The 19,238-nt window shown below is 40.3% G+C and overlaps 1 protein-coding gene across 1 annotated transcript in view; it reads left to right on the top strand.

The window, feature by feature from the left end:
* LOC136886420 (uncharacterized protein CG3556) overlaps positions 1-19,238 on the top strand; it is a 66,929-nt gene that overhangs the window by 6,654 nt on the left and 41,037 nt on the right. The window contains exon 2 of the mRNA XM_067159193.2: positions 10,373-10,476. Coding sequence (XP_067015294.1) covers positions 10,373-10,476 — 104 coding nt within the window. The remainder of the gene's footprint in view (positions 1-10,372; positions 10,477-19,238) is intronic.

Below are 19,238 nucleotides of genomic sequence, written 5' to 3'. Positions count from 1 at the left end.
GATGTGTATGTGCTGCCATCTATCGATAAATTTCGATAAACTTTTAAATCAAGGCACAACTTACAGTGTGTTGAGAGTATGGCTCCAACAAACAAAGCAAAACTTGCTGCTTTTTATGTTGTACAGTGGTAAAAAGGAAGAAAAGAAATGCCAGGAAATGCTGGACTCAGGATTGGATCAAAAGAAGAGAGGAAGGTAGAGGATTGCTGTCCTTGGTCGAAAATTAGTTGAGGTTAGAAGACCAGCATTCATATAGGAATTCGGCGCTTGTATTTTCTGCCTCTCTTCTTGCATTTCTGCTGTGGTAAAGTGGCGTTTTAACTTTGTACAAACAAGGGTATTTCTGGTGTTCGTCCAGTAAAACACTAACAGCTTCCTTAGTCCACCCGGATCCTGCCGTTTTAGAAAGAAGTGTTTGTTTACAATCGAGCTTTACAATCTTCTCACGACGTAGCGCCAGCATCGTCGTTATGTCAGCTTCGCTGATTGGTTCGTTTCGTAAAATTAATTTTACGGAATAGAACATGTTCTATTTTATGAAAAGTTTTATCAAAGGTTTTATAAAACTTGAATTTGACCGTGAGCAACAGAAATTTTATAAAATTAAATTATTGTACAATAAATTTGACAGAAAATTTTACCGTGAGCAACGGGCATTAGGTCTCCTTCGCCAACATCTATGTGCCTAGCTATCAAACTCCGATGAGATGTTTTTGTATGATATCGTTTAGTCTGTCGTAATCAGCGCCAGGATTTTGATGATCTAAAAATGTTTAAAAAAGATCAATAAAATGACAGCAAAAATCCAATAAAATGATCCAAAAACTTTAAAAAATGACAAATTTAAAACTAAAATGTTACAATCAATTTACTAATCGAGTTGGTACAGCCTATATTTATGTTATAGATATTACAATAAGCTTTTGCCCTTTTCCCATTTCAAGGAAAATGTGGACATTTCCAAGAAGTAAGGGGTGAACAAAATTTCTTTACTCCCCAGATTGTCAAAGCTTCGCGAAGATTCTCAAGTCCTCGTATTGATCCTCACTTAAAGTTGCGATAATATGTGTAAATGCTTCAAAATTCTCAAGCATGTAAGAAAGTGAGTTAAAAAGTATAAAATAGCCTAATAAATTCCATAAAATTACCAAATAATGTCGTATAATTTTAGAAAATTACCTAAAATACAAAATGGCAAAAAAGATCTAATACATTCGCATTTCTACTATGTAAGAAGTATGATCAGGGTTTCTGTACAATTTAGCAATGTCTGTTGTAAACCAGTTAAAAGATGACATGTCATCAAAATCCTGGGCATAATGTAAACAAATATATAGAGACCTTTTTTTTAATTTATGATGGGGATTGTCATTCGCCCTGTCACCAGCGCTGCGATCTTCTCTCCCGCCATTTACCGTTAGATTTGTCATTATATCGCGCACAAAATACAATGTTTAGTCTGCTCTGATTGGCTGGTTCTTAGACTTAACGTAAAATTAATCACAAGAGCTTGGAGTCTGCAAGCCCTTAATTTCACAGATTCGCAGTTAAGTTTACATAGGTCCGTTGTGAATGGTTCCATCAAATAACATGGCCGCATTTAAGTGTACGTTACATTACGTTTGCATTGTGAATGGGGCTTTACTGTCTAGTGGTTCCTTTAGAGCGTCTGCAATGTCTTCCTTATTGACTTTTCGGCAAACTAGTGGAAAAAACGAAAGTAATAAAAGTGGTGTGAATACAAAATATCACTAAAGGTACACGTGGGTCCTCGGCGCTCAAACACCATTATAAAAGAAAACGTAAGAGAGACGCGCGATCAACAATGGTTTAGGCTGGAAGACAAGTGAAAGGTAAGAGTTTACCGTAAGGTGCGCTATCACACACATTCTGGCACCGACAAAAAATTAATTTCCCTAGGACTTAGGAGTACCAATTACGGAATAATAATAATAATAATAATAATAATAATAATAATAATAATAATAATAATAATGCATAGCGAACTCGTCAAACTACAGTCAGGCAGCGAATGCTTTATAGCGTAATCAGGGGCGTAACGCTAGGGCCTGCAATGCAGGGGGGCCCAGAACTTCAAAGGGCCCCGCGGTCTCCTCGCGAAAAAAATAAATAGACAATACAGTATATGCCTACCTAGCTGAATGTCCCTGCACGGAAATGATCTAGACGGTTATGTGGGCAAAAGTCAGAATACATTACATGCCTTTATGTCTACTGTCCTCAATTGGTGGTATTCCTTCTATAAATTCCTCCGTGTTTCTGGACGGTCCAGGTTGAACCGAATCGGAATCAGCTGGTAATGCTGAGATAAGCAGCGTTCGGCGTTAGTGCGATAACTTATGAATGCTATCTGATACAAAGTTCTGTTAAGTTTTAAAAACTATTTCAGGCATTTATAAACATTTCTTTCCGCTTAGTAGCCAACGTACAGTATGTAACAAAATATGTTACACGCTACCTAACTTTTGTGTTACAATCCGAGAATGTCCAAGTAGGCCTAGTATTTAATTTTTTTAAAATATAACTTTCTTATGTAAAATGCATTGCCCATAGAAAAGAAGTATTTTCTATCAATATCAGGCAATACAAACAAAAATGATCTATCACGTGATAAGTTATTTACCTAAAAGAATTGTAACGGCTGCACTGTTTTGAGGGTTTCATAAACTTATTTAATAGAAATAAAAGACAAATATGTTTCTTCTTCTTCTTCTTAATCCGTTTACCGCTCAGGGTTGGTTTCTTCCTCGGACACAGCAAGCGATTCCACCTCTACCGCCTCAAGAGCAGTGTCCTGGAGCGTAAGACTTTGGGGATCAAACTGGGAAGGAGGACCAGTAGCTCACCCAAGTGACCTCACCTGCTATGCTCAAAAGAGACGATGTGGGAGATGGTAAGATTGGAAGGGATAAACAAGAAAGACGGAAGGGCGCGGCCGTGGCCTTAAGTTGGGTACCATCCAGACTACAAATGTTATATGGATAATAAATTTTATTCTATAGAATCCGGTTCCATGGCTAAATGGTTAGCTTGCTGGCCTTTGGTTCCATTCTCGGCAAGTTCAGGAATTTTAACCATCATTGGTTAATTTCGCTGCCACGGGGGCTGAGTGTATGTGTCGTCTTCATCAGCATTTCATCCTCATCGCGCAGGTCGCCTTCGGGAATCAAATCCAAAGATCTGCAGCTGGCGAGCCGAACTTGTACTCGGACACTTCCGGCACTAAAAGACATACGCAGCATTTCATTATTTTTTATTCAGTAGATTGTGGTACACTTGAAATGTGGTTAATAACTACGAGTTAAAGTAGGATCAATAAATGAATTACCTTTCTATACAACTGTCCACGATGTATTCACAACGACAGCTAACCTCCACCTGACCAGGCGAGTTTGCCGTGCGGTTAGGGGCGCGCGGCTGTGAGCTTGCATCCGGGAGTTAGTGGGTTCGAATCCCACAGTCGGCAGCCACGAATATGGTTTTCCGTGGTTTCCCATTTTTACACCAGGTAAATGCTGGGGCTGTACTTTAATTAAGGCCACGGCCGCTTCCTTCCAAATCCTAGGCTTTTCCTATCCCATCGTCGCCATAGGACCTATCTGTGTCGGTGAGACGTAAAGCCACTAGCAAAAAAATTAATAATAATAACCTCCACCTGAGCGCGAGTTAACACAGCGCCATCTAATAACAGAGTATGCGTGTGACGTCACATATTTAGCACAAACGTTTCCTTATTTTGGAGCGCTATATCATGAAAACTACTACCCTTTTATCTGCCAATTGAGACCTTAAACTTATACGAATTCTATCCGAACACTAAAAGCGTCTTAAAGATGTTATTTCCATGTACCCGTTGTCGAGGGACATAAGTCTACGTTAAAATTTAGATTGGCACCAAAATAACGGAAATGTGAAAAACAGGCCCGGTATTAATTATTAGAGTTCGACAGTAATAGGTTAGAAAGCAAACTGATTTGTCAAGTAAAAGTATCGGCTAGCCCGCTCTTCCGTATTGTAACGGGAGTAACATAACTTTTAGGGGTTCTGAAAGGCCGAAAATCTCACAGCAGGACTGTTGTCATAGCCATTTGGCTAGTAGAAATATCGGCTAGCCCGCTCTTCCGTATTGTAACGAGAGTAACATAACTGTTAGGGGTTCTGAAAGGCCGAAAATCTCACAGCCGGACTGTTGTCATAGCCATTTGGCTAGTAGAAATATCGGCTAGCCCGCTCTTCCGTATTGTAACGAGAGTAACATAACTTTTAGGGGTTCTGAAAGGCCGAAAATCTCACAGCAGCACTGTTGTCATAGCCATTTGGCTAGCAGAAATATCGGCTAGCCCGCTCTTCCGTATTGTAACGAGAGTAACATAACTTTTAGGGTTCTGAAAGGCCGAGCCCTTAATGTTCATACAAATCTCATAGCAGCACTGTTGTCCGGCTTAGTATATTCCTGTTACTCGCTTTAGAAAATATATTTCTAATCTAGAAATGCCTAGACGTCCGGTCTCTATTAATTATTCATGACTTTACATTTTACATCATCAGAAAGAACAGAAAATGTATAATACCACGCTATAATTTTATGAGATTTATTGCTGCGGATTATCGGAAAACGGGCATGCATCTAACCCCATTCTATCTTTTAAGGTATATATATATATATATTACAATTTGCTTTACGTCGCACCGACACGGGTAGGTCTTACGGCGACGATGGGATCTGAAAAGGCTAAGAATGCGAAGAAAGCGGTGTGTTAAGGTACAGCCCCAGCATTTTTTCTGGTGTGAAAATGGGAAAACACGGAAAACCATTGTCATGGCTAGCGACAGTGGGGTTCGAACTCATTTTCTTCCGAATGAAAGCTCACAGATGCGCGCCCCTAACCGCGCGGCAATTCGTTCGGTTTGTAAGGTGGATACGCAATTTTTATAGGCCTCAATATGCCTCTTTTCATATCAGCACACTTTCTTTCAATACTGTTGAATTCAAAAACTTAAAAGAAAATCGAATGGGACTATGTCAAGGCCACTTCTGCAAATATTGTCGTAAAATTCCTGTACGTACTGAGTTTGAAAATTTATTGTTCACGTTTTATTCGGTCATTTAATTCTAAAGAAACGGACACATCTTCCACAACCGAGAGAGTACATGTGTTCAGCGAGACAGGGTCTGAAATATTTTTTCTAAAAACAATTGGGGATGAGTGACATGGAGAGGAAAGGGTTCTGATTTCTGCATAATACTTATTTGGAAAATTACAGCTACATTTAAATGTTTCAGATCAAAATGCGGACGGAACCTTTTCTACAATAAGTAAAATACGTCGTCGTACTGGGGGATTATGGAAGTTAAGGCAGAATACTGAAATCAATAAAACGCAATTATGTTGACAATTGGGCTGAAGTGAGAATTAATAGTAGAATGAGTTCTTGCTTCAAGGTACTTACAGGGGTTAGAAAAGGCTGTAATTTTTCACCTTTGTTGTTCAGAGTTTACATGGATCATCTGATGAAAAGTATAAAGTGGAAGGGAGGGATTCACTTAGGTGGAAATGTAGTAAGCAGTTTGGCCTATGCTGACGACTTGGTCTTAATGGCAGACTGTGCCGAAAACCTACAGTCTAATATCTTGGAACTTGAAAATAGCTGCAATGAGTATCGTAAGAAAATTACCCTTTCCAAGAGTAAATTGATGTCAGTAGGTAATGAATTTCAGATTGGGGATACAAAGCTGGAACAGGTAGATAATTTCAAGTATTTAGAATGTGTGTTCTCCCGAGATGGTAGTATAGTGGGGTCGAATCAAGGTGCAGTAAAGCTAATGCAGTGGGCTCGCAGTTGCGATCGACAGAGTTCTGTAAGACAGTGGCGGTTTCGAGCGACAGATTTAGGAACTACGTGTTGTTTTTGGTTGTTTTGCACTCGTACCTCGTACCTGTGACTGGCGGAGGGATCAGCACGTGACCAAAAACGTATACAGACCGGAGCGCTGTGTAACGTCACAGCGCGGCAACCATGTAGCTGCCTTTGCTCTACAATGCAAAGTAGAGATAAGATCTGACCGGGAGGCTAACAATTATAGAAGCGCGGCATCCTCAGGAAGAGTTGGACATTTTGTCGTGTTTTCATTTACGACGCATAGCTGTTTACTGACGCTAGAAACAGAAAAAATTATAGTAGTAAAGAAAATATATATATTTACATTAATTGTTTTCTTAATAATTGAACTCACCTATTTTTTGTACATCAAGTCGATCCTCCGGTCCTTTAAAGCTGCAGACTTGTTGGTAATGTCTTCATAGAATGGTTGTTTGTTCATTAACTGCAGAAGTAGTTCTATGTGAATAGCAATATTTCCCAAATAAGAAAGTCTCTCTTCTGAAATTGCATTTCTAAGGTATGTTTTTATACGTTTTAGGCAAGAAAAGCTTCTTTCCACTGACGCAGTAGTAAATGAGATGGACAGAATAAGGGAGAACAATTTTTAAGCGTCCGTAAAAATTTATTTATCTTCGTGAAGCATTTGGAACATGTTTTCAGTAGAAACATGTCTGTACGCTTCATCGGCATACAAAATAGAGAGTTCGTTTCTTCTTAAGCAATGCATCTTGGGAAACACAGATCCAAAGAAATTTTGCACGTTTTCAAGAGCGCCAGAAGGAAAGCACGTGTTGTATTCTTCAAATTTTGTGTTATCGGCTAAGCAAACAAACTTAATCACAATCGCGAAATCTCTCATCAATTTCCATCAAAATGTTATCCAAAATTTCAAAATATAAAACTCGATACATCTGAACACATTCGTCCTGAGTAAGGGTGCTATACTCTCGGGTTTGGCGCATATCCGTCATTTTGCTGGCCTTTTCAAATATAATTAGAAAATGTTCATCAGTTCTCTTGTTTCTTAGAAGATCACATGTTGTTCTTATTTTTGATATACAATAGTTCACATCCAATGACTTCTTTTGAAAAATATCATAAAGAATATCAGTTAAACAAAAAATATCATGAAACCCTTCTGCCAGAAAAGTGAATTCAAAACTGTTCATGTCGTGAAGAAAGCCTCTGGCAAGTAGAATACATTTGTCACCGGACTCTTCACTGGTAACTATATTTTCGAAAACTTCTTTCAGCTTTTCCCTGTCATCCACAAATACACTCAATAATTCTGAGTTCGAGCTCCAGCGGACAGGAGTGGCCCCGATACAGCAGAAATGACGTAAGTTCTCTTCGCCGAGTGATGTACAAAGGATGGTATTCCAGAAATTGATGAAAAAAATATACGACACTTCCGTACTGTTTTACAACTCTGTTGTAAGACAAAATTTAATCGGTGCGCCAAACAGTGTAGAAATACTGCAATAAGAGCTTTCTCTTTCATCTTTCTCTGGAGTCCATTTAAATGGCCAGACATCACGCTAGCACCATCGTAACACTGTCCTACTAATTTGTGCTCGTAATCGAATGGTCCCAAAATTTTGTACAATAAAGCAAACAAAGCATCTGAGGATCTGTCAGCACTTACATCATGGAAACCTAAGAAACGTTCCACTATAGCCCCGTCAGCATTAACAAACCTCACAGAGACACCTGTGTGATATTTGTCGTATCGTCCACCTGAACAGAAAAAATCAGCACTCATCAATTCTGTTTTTACGAAGTCATCGATGTATTCTGAAATGCACTCGATTAACTCATTTTGAATACTCTTTGATTCGCCACTAAACACACTTTTTATCTTAGAATACTGGTTTTGTATTTCTGCAGGGCTCCTTGATACCAGCAATGTTAACAATTCCTTAAAATTACCACAATTTATTGAATTTAATGTTTCGTCATGACCACGAAAAGCTAGTTCTAGCTTACTTAAATAGAGCACTGCATCAATTACCAACTGAAGGAAAAGCCTATTTAAACGCACATTTTCATTGAAGTGTACAATATACAGTCTAGCATTTTCCTTCAGAGCATCAGAGATCGTATTTTGGTTTCTTTCCAAAGTCCTCAAATCTAGCTGGCATTTTATATGTTCAGCAGAGTCTGAGTGCTTATGTAAAGAACACGTTATGTTCAAAAGGGCTGAAAATCCTTCTTTATTCCAAACGTTATTTTTATTGCTAAAAAGCAAGCAGGGCCAACAAAACAACTTCTGTAGAGCTGGAGAGGAGCACAACCATGGAAATTGCTTAAACCACGATTGTTTGAAACTAAGATTTTAAGATTTACCAGAATGTTTCACTTCTTTTGTAGCACAAATTCGCAGTGATTCAGTAGGGCGACCAAAACGTAGAACTTCATTCTGATCTTCGTTTTTCCAACGTGAAAATGGTGTTTCTAATAAAATACACACTATGTCATAAACAGGATACATGTTTAAATAAAACAGCACAACACTACGAATGAACTCGTACTTCACACAGGATGACGTAGGGAAGACAAAACATTCCGATCTTCCCGCAACTTCACTTGTACATTTCGCACTGAGTTAAGTACGCGGGTGACGTCACGGTTGTCATGGCAACGGCCAAGGCCAAGCGGCACTTGGGAGGTAGAGCCAGCTGCTGAATCTCTCGTCTTCACTCAAGCTCACGCGCCGTACTGTGGGTGGCCAACAGCCGGCGCTTTCGTGAGTTCCCCTGGTTCTCATCAAGTAATGCGAAATCTTGCTGCTCCAAACGCCGTACAAAAAACATTTTCTTTCCGTAAAACCAACAAATGTCATAAGAAAAGTAAATTTTAAAATAATCATATTAGTAAAAATAAGTGGTGAAGTGGCACTTCACTTACTTCACCTGAAAAGCCGCCCCTGCTGTAAGAAGGAAGTCATCTTCCGGACGAAACTATCTTTACATCGGTCTGTTTTCAAACCAACTTTGCTTTACGGGAGTGAAAGCTGGGTGGAGTCAGGATATCTTATTCATAAGTTAGAAGTAACAGACATGAAAGCAGCGAGAATGATTGTTGTAACAAGCAGGTGGGAACAATGACAAGAGGGTACTCGGAATGAGATAAAGGCTAAGTTAGGAATGAACTCGATGGATGAAGCTCTACGCATAAACCGGCTTCGTTGGTGGGGTTATGTGAGGCGAATGGAGGAGTATAGGTTTCGTAGGAGAAGAATGAATTCTTATTGAGGGTGAAAGAAATAGGAGACCAAGACGAAGATGGTTAGACTCGGTTTCTAAAGATTTAAACATAAGAGGTATAGAACTAAATGAGGCCACAGAACTAGTTACAAATATAGGATTGTTTCGGTGATTAGTAAAAATCCACAGAGGCTTGCAGACTGAACACTGAAACAGTAGCGGTGATCGGGGGGGGTGACGACTTACCCCACTTTATGGAGAAAACATGACATTTTTATTATTTTAGCAGAGTGAAACTGGGAATTACAGGAATTATTTTAAAAAAAGCCATTTGTGCACGACCTGTTGTCTTATCAGCTACTTCTTTCCTTTATTTATTTTATTATCAACATAATTATTACCGGAAATTCTCACAAAATGTCGTTCGTCGCGGTTAACCAATGTGTATAGCACCGCAGCAAGTAGTGGAGATTTTGCATGTGCTGTGAGGAAGGGTAGCAAGGTTTGATTGTTCGTTTTTTGTTTGTTTGTTTTGCCAAGGTCATGGACATTCTTCTGGAAGTCTGCCAGTTTCTTAGTGTTTAGTCAAATACTAAATGATTTGTGATTGTATAATCACGCCACACTTCTATTTAATTGTAATACGCATGTAATATTGTTCCTTTGGTGAACGTTTTATTGAATCAAAATCTAAAGAAAACTATTATTACCGCACTTAACTTGGTAAACTGTCAACTTTTACCCTTACAGTTTTGTAGCTTTTTTTTTTTTCAGTTTTGATGTAGATACATAGCCTCCCTCCCCTCCTTCTGCACTTTTGCCCCCCCCCACCCTACTTCTAATTCCCCATCACCGCTACTGCACTGAAAATTATAATATTCAGTAATGAAGATGTATTATGATTATTATGAGTATTATTGTGATTGTAAAAAAATCCCTTAAATTTCTTCGGGAAAAATGAAATGATCATAAACATGTTTCTCAATAATATGTTTGACGCGACGTTACATAGCAATCGTGCAGGCTGTGATGTGAGAAATTGATGGATGGCCATGACATACAGATCCATGGCCTATGCAGCTCTCAAGGTACTGTTGCTAGGTAACATCACTCCACACACTTACCAAATCCTAGCCCTAACAATACTCTATATATTTATGATAGTGCGTCAATAATCAACAAAATATTTCTCATTTATGTTTTATTTTTAATTTGACAAAATTGTTGATAATTAAATGCAGCCATTATTATTCTGTCCACAGACATCACGAGTCACCTCTAAGTGCTGGTCGTCTGGCGCAATATACACTTGCACTCAACGCCATCTGTCGAGATCCGAAGAAGTTTTATGGTCATGACCTCATTAGTAAGTATTCTTAATATTTGAAATGCTTCCTTAACTTAAAAGCTGCATGTTAAAGCATAAAAATATACAAATAAAAATCCAAAATAAAACGCCCTTCAGGCAAGCAACTCAGTGTTGAAAATATCCTAGGGATATGAGCTACGAATTTTAGGTAAATAAAATAAAATAAAGTATGAGAATATATTCTGTATTTATTCCAAAAAATGACAATCATTATCTCAACCATCGTTATCCGGTCGATTAGGTTAGCAGTTTGCCTTTTTCTACCACTACGAGCGCTAATGTGAGTTTCATTTAAAACTTTATAACTACGTTCGGTGTAGTCATTTTAAAAAAAAAACATAAAAGTATTGAACCAAGGAACACATTACAGAAAGAATTATGTAAATAATTTAATTTGGCTGACATTTGAAACGAAAAGAAAACCGAGTAAAAAAACAAGCGATTTTAGGCTGTTTTCCAAAACTGTATTTAGGCCGGAAGTGATTTTCGAAATTTCTTCTTTTTTTAAGATAGAGCTATCCAAGATTTACAGTTTGAAACCTTTCTGGGCCTTTTAGCCCTTCAACGTTTGGCATATTTGAGGACATTGCTTAATATTACGTTTCGCGTGCTAAGAAATGGGAGAAAATGAGGTGAGTAAGCAGTCGATGAATAAAGGAGCGAAATTTTATGTTGGCATGATGAACAGAGGTAAATCGATGGTGGCAGTCTCGAAAATGAGGACGAAAGAATCAGTATGCTGGAGGATGAACCATGAATGTCACTGTCCCGGTGGGGAATAACATTGAATGCCCTCACGTTCCAGAGACATTTTCTTTCTTCATTGTAAAATAATGCAACAGTTAGCAGCATTTTCTGTAATGGTTTGTTATGTCATTAATTAGTTCTATTACAAACTATCCACTTCATGTCCGTATCGGTATGACAATGTAAGAATCAGAGAACTGTTTAACCACCTAATCGACACCTTTATTTGCCTTTGGTAATGTTATAAAATCATTCGCAGTACATGTTTCGTCTGCTTCACAGACATCATCAGCTACATTCATTTATGCTTAGCTATAACAAGATGAAAGTGTACACAATATATTGTTCTCATAACAGCCTTGTCTCTTCTCATGGGAAAATTATGACTTTGTCTAACGAGGGGACGAATGCTTAAAATGTGTAATTAAAAAGTTATCCTTAACTAAAAGCAGACTAGAACTAGAGGCACACGAAACATGGTACTACGAATGATTTTATAAAATTGTTAGCGGCAAATAAAGGTATCGATTACGTGGTTAAACAATTCTTTGCTTCTTAGATTAATTAGTTCCTCAGAAGGCTATTATTGAGACTCCATCAGGGTGGAATGACGAATTTTTCAAAGTACCCACGAAACCGCACCCTTTTAGGATAGTTTCTTGTGAAAGCCAAAATATATTTTAATGTATCCACAAAGACGCGCACGAGGTGCTGTCAGTTGGTACAATTATTTTATTTACAGTACGGAATCTACAGCAGAGAAGATGGACTTCTGAATGGTGGAGATTGCGGAAGAGGCAGCCCAGTGCTTAGGGAATAATATAAGTACACTTGGCATCAGCAGCGTCTGTTTCCCATGTCAGGGGCGGCTGCAAGGGCGTCTGTTCCCCATGTAAGGGGCGGCCTAAATAATTGCTGGCAGTAGCTCTAAAATGCCTTTGGGAGTGGCGACCACATTGTAATCAACGCTCCTGAATAAGATTCGGAGTGGCCAACCCTGAAGGCGTTTAGTCTTCACCCCTAGTAAATTTCTTTACTAGTTCGCATACGATGATAAACAACGACGCAAATGTCACTACCCCAGGGAGTATCCAATCTCCCGTCACCAATGGTGGCGCATTCAGGCCTTCGGATTCTGGGGAGCCTGACCTCATCGTGCGGGGAAAGTCGGAGTTCCCCAATATCACCAACCTATTGAGACCCAAAACTGTCACACACTTTGGAACCATCAATATTCAAACCCTCTGTAAGACCGGAAAACTCAAGCAATTGACGGACATCCTGCATAAGCGCAAAAATTGCAATAACAGCAGTCCAAGAAACCCGATTTACTGATGATGTGGCTTTTGAGTCAGAAGGTTATAGAGTAATCAAGGGGAAACCAGCATCTAAGAACACACATGGCTCCAGCATTTTTGGTACAGCTTTTTTAGTACGATGTGATATAATGGATTCTGTCATCGGATTTACATCAGCTAGCGAACGCATCTCTGTGTTATCTCTAAGATGTGGCAACAAGGGATACTCTATTGTAAATGCACATGCTCCAGTTAATGATGACAATAAGAAGAAAAGGTCGAAAGTTTCTGGCAGATGCTAGAAGACGTGATCGGTAAGATCCCCGGTCACCATGTCAAAATACTCGTAGGTGACTTCAACGCTCAACTGGGAAAAGAACGACAGTACCAAGATATACTGGGGCCTTACACAGCACATAGACGAACAAACACCAACGGCAAGCGCTTAATTGAACTGTGTAGATTACATCAGTTGAAGATCATGTCCACAGTTTTCCCCAGAAAGCCAAAATACCAGACCACCTGGCAATCACCGAACGCAGCTATAGGATCATTTCAAATCGATCATGTTGCAATCAGTGTAAAATGCAGGAAAGAGATCATGAATGTCAGAGTTCGTAAAGGACGGAATGTTGATTCTGACCATTTCTTCACACAAATAAAGACCAGATTACTTCCTAACGAAATATACCTTCTACCACAGTTCCACCAAGGATTGATCCCCAATTCCTGTCGGAGAATAAAGAACGTTTTGCAACCGACATCTTGCAAAAAGATATGAAAGACTGGAACCAACTGAAGTCCACCATATGCGAAACGACCAATAACCTCGGACAACCTCGAAGGAAGAGACGACATAGATGGTGGAATACTGAATGCGATCTTGCAGTTGATGAGTGCGCCGCAGCGTGGACGAAGTGGTACTCGACTAAACGAAAGGAAGACTGGGAGAATTTCAGAATGATGCGGAAACTGTCGAGTAAGACCATCAGACGTGTGAAAAGATCTTACGATCGGTCAAGACTGGAGAAGTTAGATGAAGAATTCAAAATGTACAACACCAGAAACTTTTATCGGGCCTTCAAAGAGGAACTTTCGGGTTATAAACCACAATCTCTTCACTTTAAGAATACAGACGGGGAGTTGGTCACCTGTAACAGCCAGAACGTGGAACTTTTGGCAAACTACTTTGAGCAGCTGCTCAATTGCGAAGAGCCCACGGAAAGATTACCTGTTGAAGATCCTCCAGAGATACACCTCCCATCTAACCCACCAACAATGCAGCAAGTTGCTAATGCCATCGAACATCTTAAGAACTGCAAGGCACCCGGGGAAGATGGCATCATTGCGGAAGCTCTAAAAGCAGGTGGAAATACGATCACAGAGGCCATACACCAGATCTTGATCGACTGCTGGGAGACTGGCAGGATCCCTGATGACTGGAAATCAGCTATCATGCACCCTTTACATAAAAAAGGTGACCGCAGTGATGTCAACAACTACCGAGGGATATCTCTGCTGTCAGTAGCATACAAAGTGCTGTCAAGGATTTTACTGGACAATGTAGAAAGCCAATGTGATCGAACAATTGGTGAATATCAAGGAGGATTTCGGCGGGGACGGTCTTGTACCGAGCAGATCTTCAACCTAAAAACCATTCTCCAACTAAAACAAGTAAGGAGTATGAACATCGCTGTGGTTTTCGTCGACTTTAAAAAAGCTTATGATTCCATCGACCGCCAGACATTCTTCTCCGTACTGCAAGAACGAGATGTTGATTACAACACACGCACCCTCATCCAACAGACTCTTACGGATACAACATCTAAGGTGAAGTTCAGGGGAGAACTATCTCGGAGTTTCAAGATAAAAACTGGAGTACGACAGGGTGATGGCCTCTCACCCATTCTGTTTAATCTAGTGCTTGATAAAGTCATCAAGAACTGGGAATGTACACTGAGGAATCTAGAAATCAAACCAGTTGCCATTGGAGCCGGGACCCGAAAGATTGAGATCAGGTGCCTAGCATTCGCAGATGACATTGCAATCCTAACCAACAACTCTAAGGAAGCTGTCATTGCTATTGAAGCATTGCACGAGATAGCGGTGAAGGCTGGATTACACATATCGTATGACAAAACTAAGTACTTTGAGACTCGGCATCCCGGAAACCCCCCTTTGACGACCATACATGGAACGATTGGGAAAGTCAATCGCTTCCGCTATCTTGGTGAATGGGTCCACCCCAATGGTAGAGACGGTACATCCAACCTAGAAAGGTGTAACAAACTCAATGCAGCGTACCAACTATCCCACAACCATTATAATAAGAGGTGCATTTCGAAAAATGCTAAGATCTGTCATTACAAAACTGTTGTCAGACCACAGTTTTTGTACGCCTCAGAGACCCTCCTGATGAACAGAAAAAGGCACCATGGATGATCTAGAGAAAGCCGAAAAACGTATCCTCAGGAAAATTCATGGACCGAGATTGCTCCCAGATGGAACCTGCATACTTAAATCGAACTCTGAGCTGTATCGACAGTTAGAATCAGCCAATACCAGCATGCGACGTAGGAGGCTTAAGTTCTACGGACACCTACAACGAATGGACAGCAACAGGCTTACCAAGAAGATCTTTTCTTTGGTTAAAAGCTACAAGACTGGAAGCTTGTGGCTTAATGAAGTACAGAAGGACTTGGATTCGGCTGGGATTTCAGATATTGATATAGAAGATCGTTCCAAATTTTGTGCTATGGTACAGTCTTGGACCCCACCACCTAGAGTTCCTAGAAGTCGGAAGCCCCTTTCACAGGAGAGAAAGGAGAAATTATCAGCAGGGCTCAAGAGATATTGGGAACAAAGAAGAGCATCGAGGAAGAACTAGTCATCAGCGCTCCTTAGTGGGCTTAAATCAATAATAATAATAATAATAATAATAATAATAATAATAATAATAATAATAATAATAATGTATCTACAAATTAAACACACACATAACCTTAATCACTGTCGTCAAAACAAAACTCACATCACAATCCGCCGTTTAAAAAACCTGAACAACGCAGCACATAGAGGTTACAACCTTGAACCACAGTTGGAACAGATGACTACCGACTGCGTACATCGGCATGTCAGCCTAACAACAACACGTGTTCTTTTAAACAATAACTCTCTTAACAGTAACTAACTTTCAATAACTGACTTCCAAATCACAACTAACTTCGCCGTCCATATCGTCCCTTTACATAGGTATCCTGGCGAGGCTTCCAGAAAGATACGTTACAAAAAAAAATCATAGCGAAAATTCTAGAGTGCCCAATACATAGAATATAATGTGTAGAATATTCTCAATCGTTCTAGTGCCTATTAATATTCTGGAAGTTACAGTGTGTTTCACAATCATGAATTACAAATTACATAGGCCTATACAGGTAAGAATAAATTATAATATTAATGTACAGGTATTTACATTAACGGCACTGGTATAAATGTCTATGTACAACACAAGTTTCATGACATAACCTCACACACAATACGATCATTCGACGTTAATAATAATAATAATAATAATAATAATAATAAAAATAATATTAATAATAATAATAATAATAATAATATTTCGAGCTCAATATTATTGCTGACATCGTTGTAGGTAAAAAAATGTCCTTTCCGAACAAGACCAATAAGACGTTTGGTCATAGAATAGGAACGTCCACGCCTTGTGCATTACCAACTGAGTCATAATGGTGCACGTCTGGCTGCAGCAATTGCTCCAAAGGAAGCTCTGTGTCTTCGTCATGAATTCAGACTGCCGGATCCTCTGCATGATGAACTCTTACCCATTAGAAATGCTAAGTACCGAGTGTCCACAATTAAAGGAGTCTGAAATTTCGTAGGTATGCTAAACCAAGCAATGCGCTAGTGAATTATGCCACAAAAATTATTAGTTCCAAGCTTTGCCAGCACAGGAAAATATTACGCCGTAAGCGGTCGAAATGTGAAATATTCCGTAACTCTGACATCAAACTGTTCTTCCAGTAGAATTGCATTGTGTCAGTTCCTTGATGACGCATGTTGATTCCTTTTGTGAAGTGAATCTTCATTGTAACGTAAGAAAGTTGAACTTTTCAGTGTGAAACGTAATGCCTATTGGGAAGAGAGAAAGTGCACTACTAGTGAAGTTGTTTTATCAGAATGGCAGCAATAGTAACGCTGCATTGCGGTAATATCGCCGACGGAAACAGCAGAGAAGAGGTCCAATGACAGGTATTGGCCTGAAGGAAATTATTAAGAAGAATCACCAGGGAGAGGACAGCGGCCCATCCCCATGGATGCTGTTAATGAAGTTGCTGTAGCTGTAGGAGACCTTGCAGCACATTCTCCCAATTCTGTAACCAGTACTCGAGCTGTGTCACGTGAATTGTCGCTACCCCGGTCAACAGTTCACTAGATTTTGCGGTGCCTTTTTCAATGGTATCCCTACAAACTTCATACTGTTCCCAAATTGAAACCCCAAGATGTTGCACAACGCCGTGGCTTTGCGCTTGCGTTTCTTGCGCGCGTGGAAGTGTGGAATGTGTGGCCTGTGGACTGATGAGACGCATTTTACTCTGGAGGCTAGAAAGAATGCACAGAACTGCCGCATAGGCTATGGGGTTCGACTCGTCCAAAAGTTGTGTAGGAACAACCATTGCATTCAGCTTACGTGACTGTTTGGTGTGGTTCTACAAGCTCCTTCATTCTCGGTCCGTGTGTCTTTCAGGAGATGTCCTCTCGTGGGCCTTTTAGGTGTACAGTGACATCTGCACGTTATGGAGACCTCCTTATGCAACACGTGATTCCATATTTGCAGGAACGCAACTGCAGCCACACCGTTATTTTCATGCAAGATGGGGCAACAGCACATATCGCTCGCCAGGTCGTGTTTACCGGGCAAGTTGGCCGTGCGGTTAGGGACGCGCAGCTGCGAGCTTGCATCCGGGAGATAGTGGGTTCGAACTCCACTGTCGGCAGCCCTAAAGATGGTTTCACACCAGACAAATGCTGGTGCTGTACCTTAATTAAGGCCACGGCCGCTTCCTTCCCACTCCTAGCCCTTCCCTGTCCCATCGTCGCCATAAGACCTATCTGTGTCGGTGCGACGTACAGCAATTAGCTCGCCAGGTGAAAGAATTGCTTCAAGAAACCTTGCTGATCATTTCTAAATAATAATGTTTATTGATTTTCACTCAGATAAACTCCTACTTTTGCTTGTGGTTAGGTGACCCTTGATATTGGAATGGGAGAATGGTGATATAAAGAGCCTTGAGAACATAAAGCCGTAAATCTGACCAGTGGCGGCGCGTGACTTTCATCACTGGGGGTTCAAAAGAAGAAAAAATTGCCTCCCCCCCCCCCCCCAACCTCTCCTCTCCCCATCTCCGCCAGCTTCTCTTCCATCGTGGGCCGTAACCTCCTAAACCTAAGTTCCAGAAATGTGATCAAATACGAGAGGAGCAGAAAATACGGTAGGCCTACATGCCGAGTTTTACTACATGCAAAATAAGAAATAACTGCTTCAATGAAGTCCGCAGAGTCTCGAACAAAGTTCCTTTCAATTGACAACATAGCAAGAGCAATAAGTCTATCCTCGGTCATTGTGCTGCGCTAGAAAGTCTTTATTCTCTTCAGGGTAGAGAAGCACCTTTCTGCTTCCGATGTCATGGGAATAGTAACAACTATATTTAAAAGTTTTCATTGGTATTACCTTGCCGCTATTCTTTGCCTCAATGATTTTTGAATTAAGTTTCTCTCCAAAAGGTAATTATTCCAAAGAAGGCAAATTAATAGGTGTTTAGTAAGTAATGATATATTTGGGACAAGATATTAATTGGAATTTGACAGTTTAATGTGACTTTTGGTAGTAACGATGCTTTTCAACACTAGCGCTAGTTACGTGTTCTATTCTCTGTTGCCTAGTCAAATTCCCGTAAGGCCAATAGATGACAGGCACATACCCCAACCCCAACAACACGACTAGCTAGTCTTGAGACAGTGGCCTATTGCGCATGCGTAAAGAACAGAGATCCGTTTCTGCGATATCCTGGTCTTACCTTAATGCTGGCTTTCGTCCCCCCGCACCTCGCCACTCCCTTCGCCTATGTACGAACGGAGAGATCGCCTTTGCAAGGGGGTTCATTCCAGACAAGTATCCAGCCACAGACCTTGCGCAGCTCACATGAATTGAAAGCCAGTACGAGTATATTACGGATAGAGGGACTTAGCAAGAGCTTCGAGATTGACAAGGGAGTTATGAAAATTACGTAGTTGAGTACAATTGAGTACAACTGGAGGTTCATTGCTCCATTGCGCTATACCAGAAACCGCCACTGAATCTGACCCAAGTCTAACTGGCTCCTGCCCGCAATTAGTGGAAGGAAGAAACAAAGATCATTACGTCGGTAGTTGTCGCAAGAGAAAATCCCTCATAAACCTGTGACTGTAGGGGTTGTGGTGCTAGGTGTCAAGCCAATCGTATTATCACAGTCCAAGTCGGGAAACTCTCATCCGGTTCATCCACTTGATAGCTGGAACGACACTAGCACCTCTAGCGGCGAGGTAGAGGCAACTTGCTAACAGACAACAGGGAACGAATCACCACTACAGTCTAAAATGGTCATAACTTCTGAACCATTCATGAAAATAAGGTTATTGTAATCCTTATGAAATAGT

The sequence above is a fragment of the Anabrus simplex genome, chromosome X, assembly GCF_040414725.1.
Source record: "Anabrus simplex isolate iqAnaSimp1 chromosome X, ASM4041472v1, whole genome shotgun sequence".
In the NCBI taxonomy this organism is placed as follows: Eukaryota; Metazoa; Arthropoda; class Insecta; order Orthoptera; family Tettigoniidae; genus Anabrus; species Anabrus simplex.
This window is presented reverse-complemented; position numbering and strand designations above follow the sequence as displayed.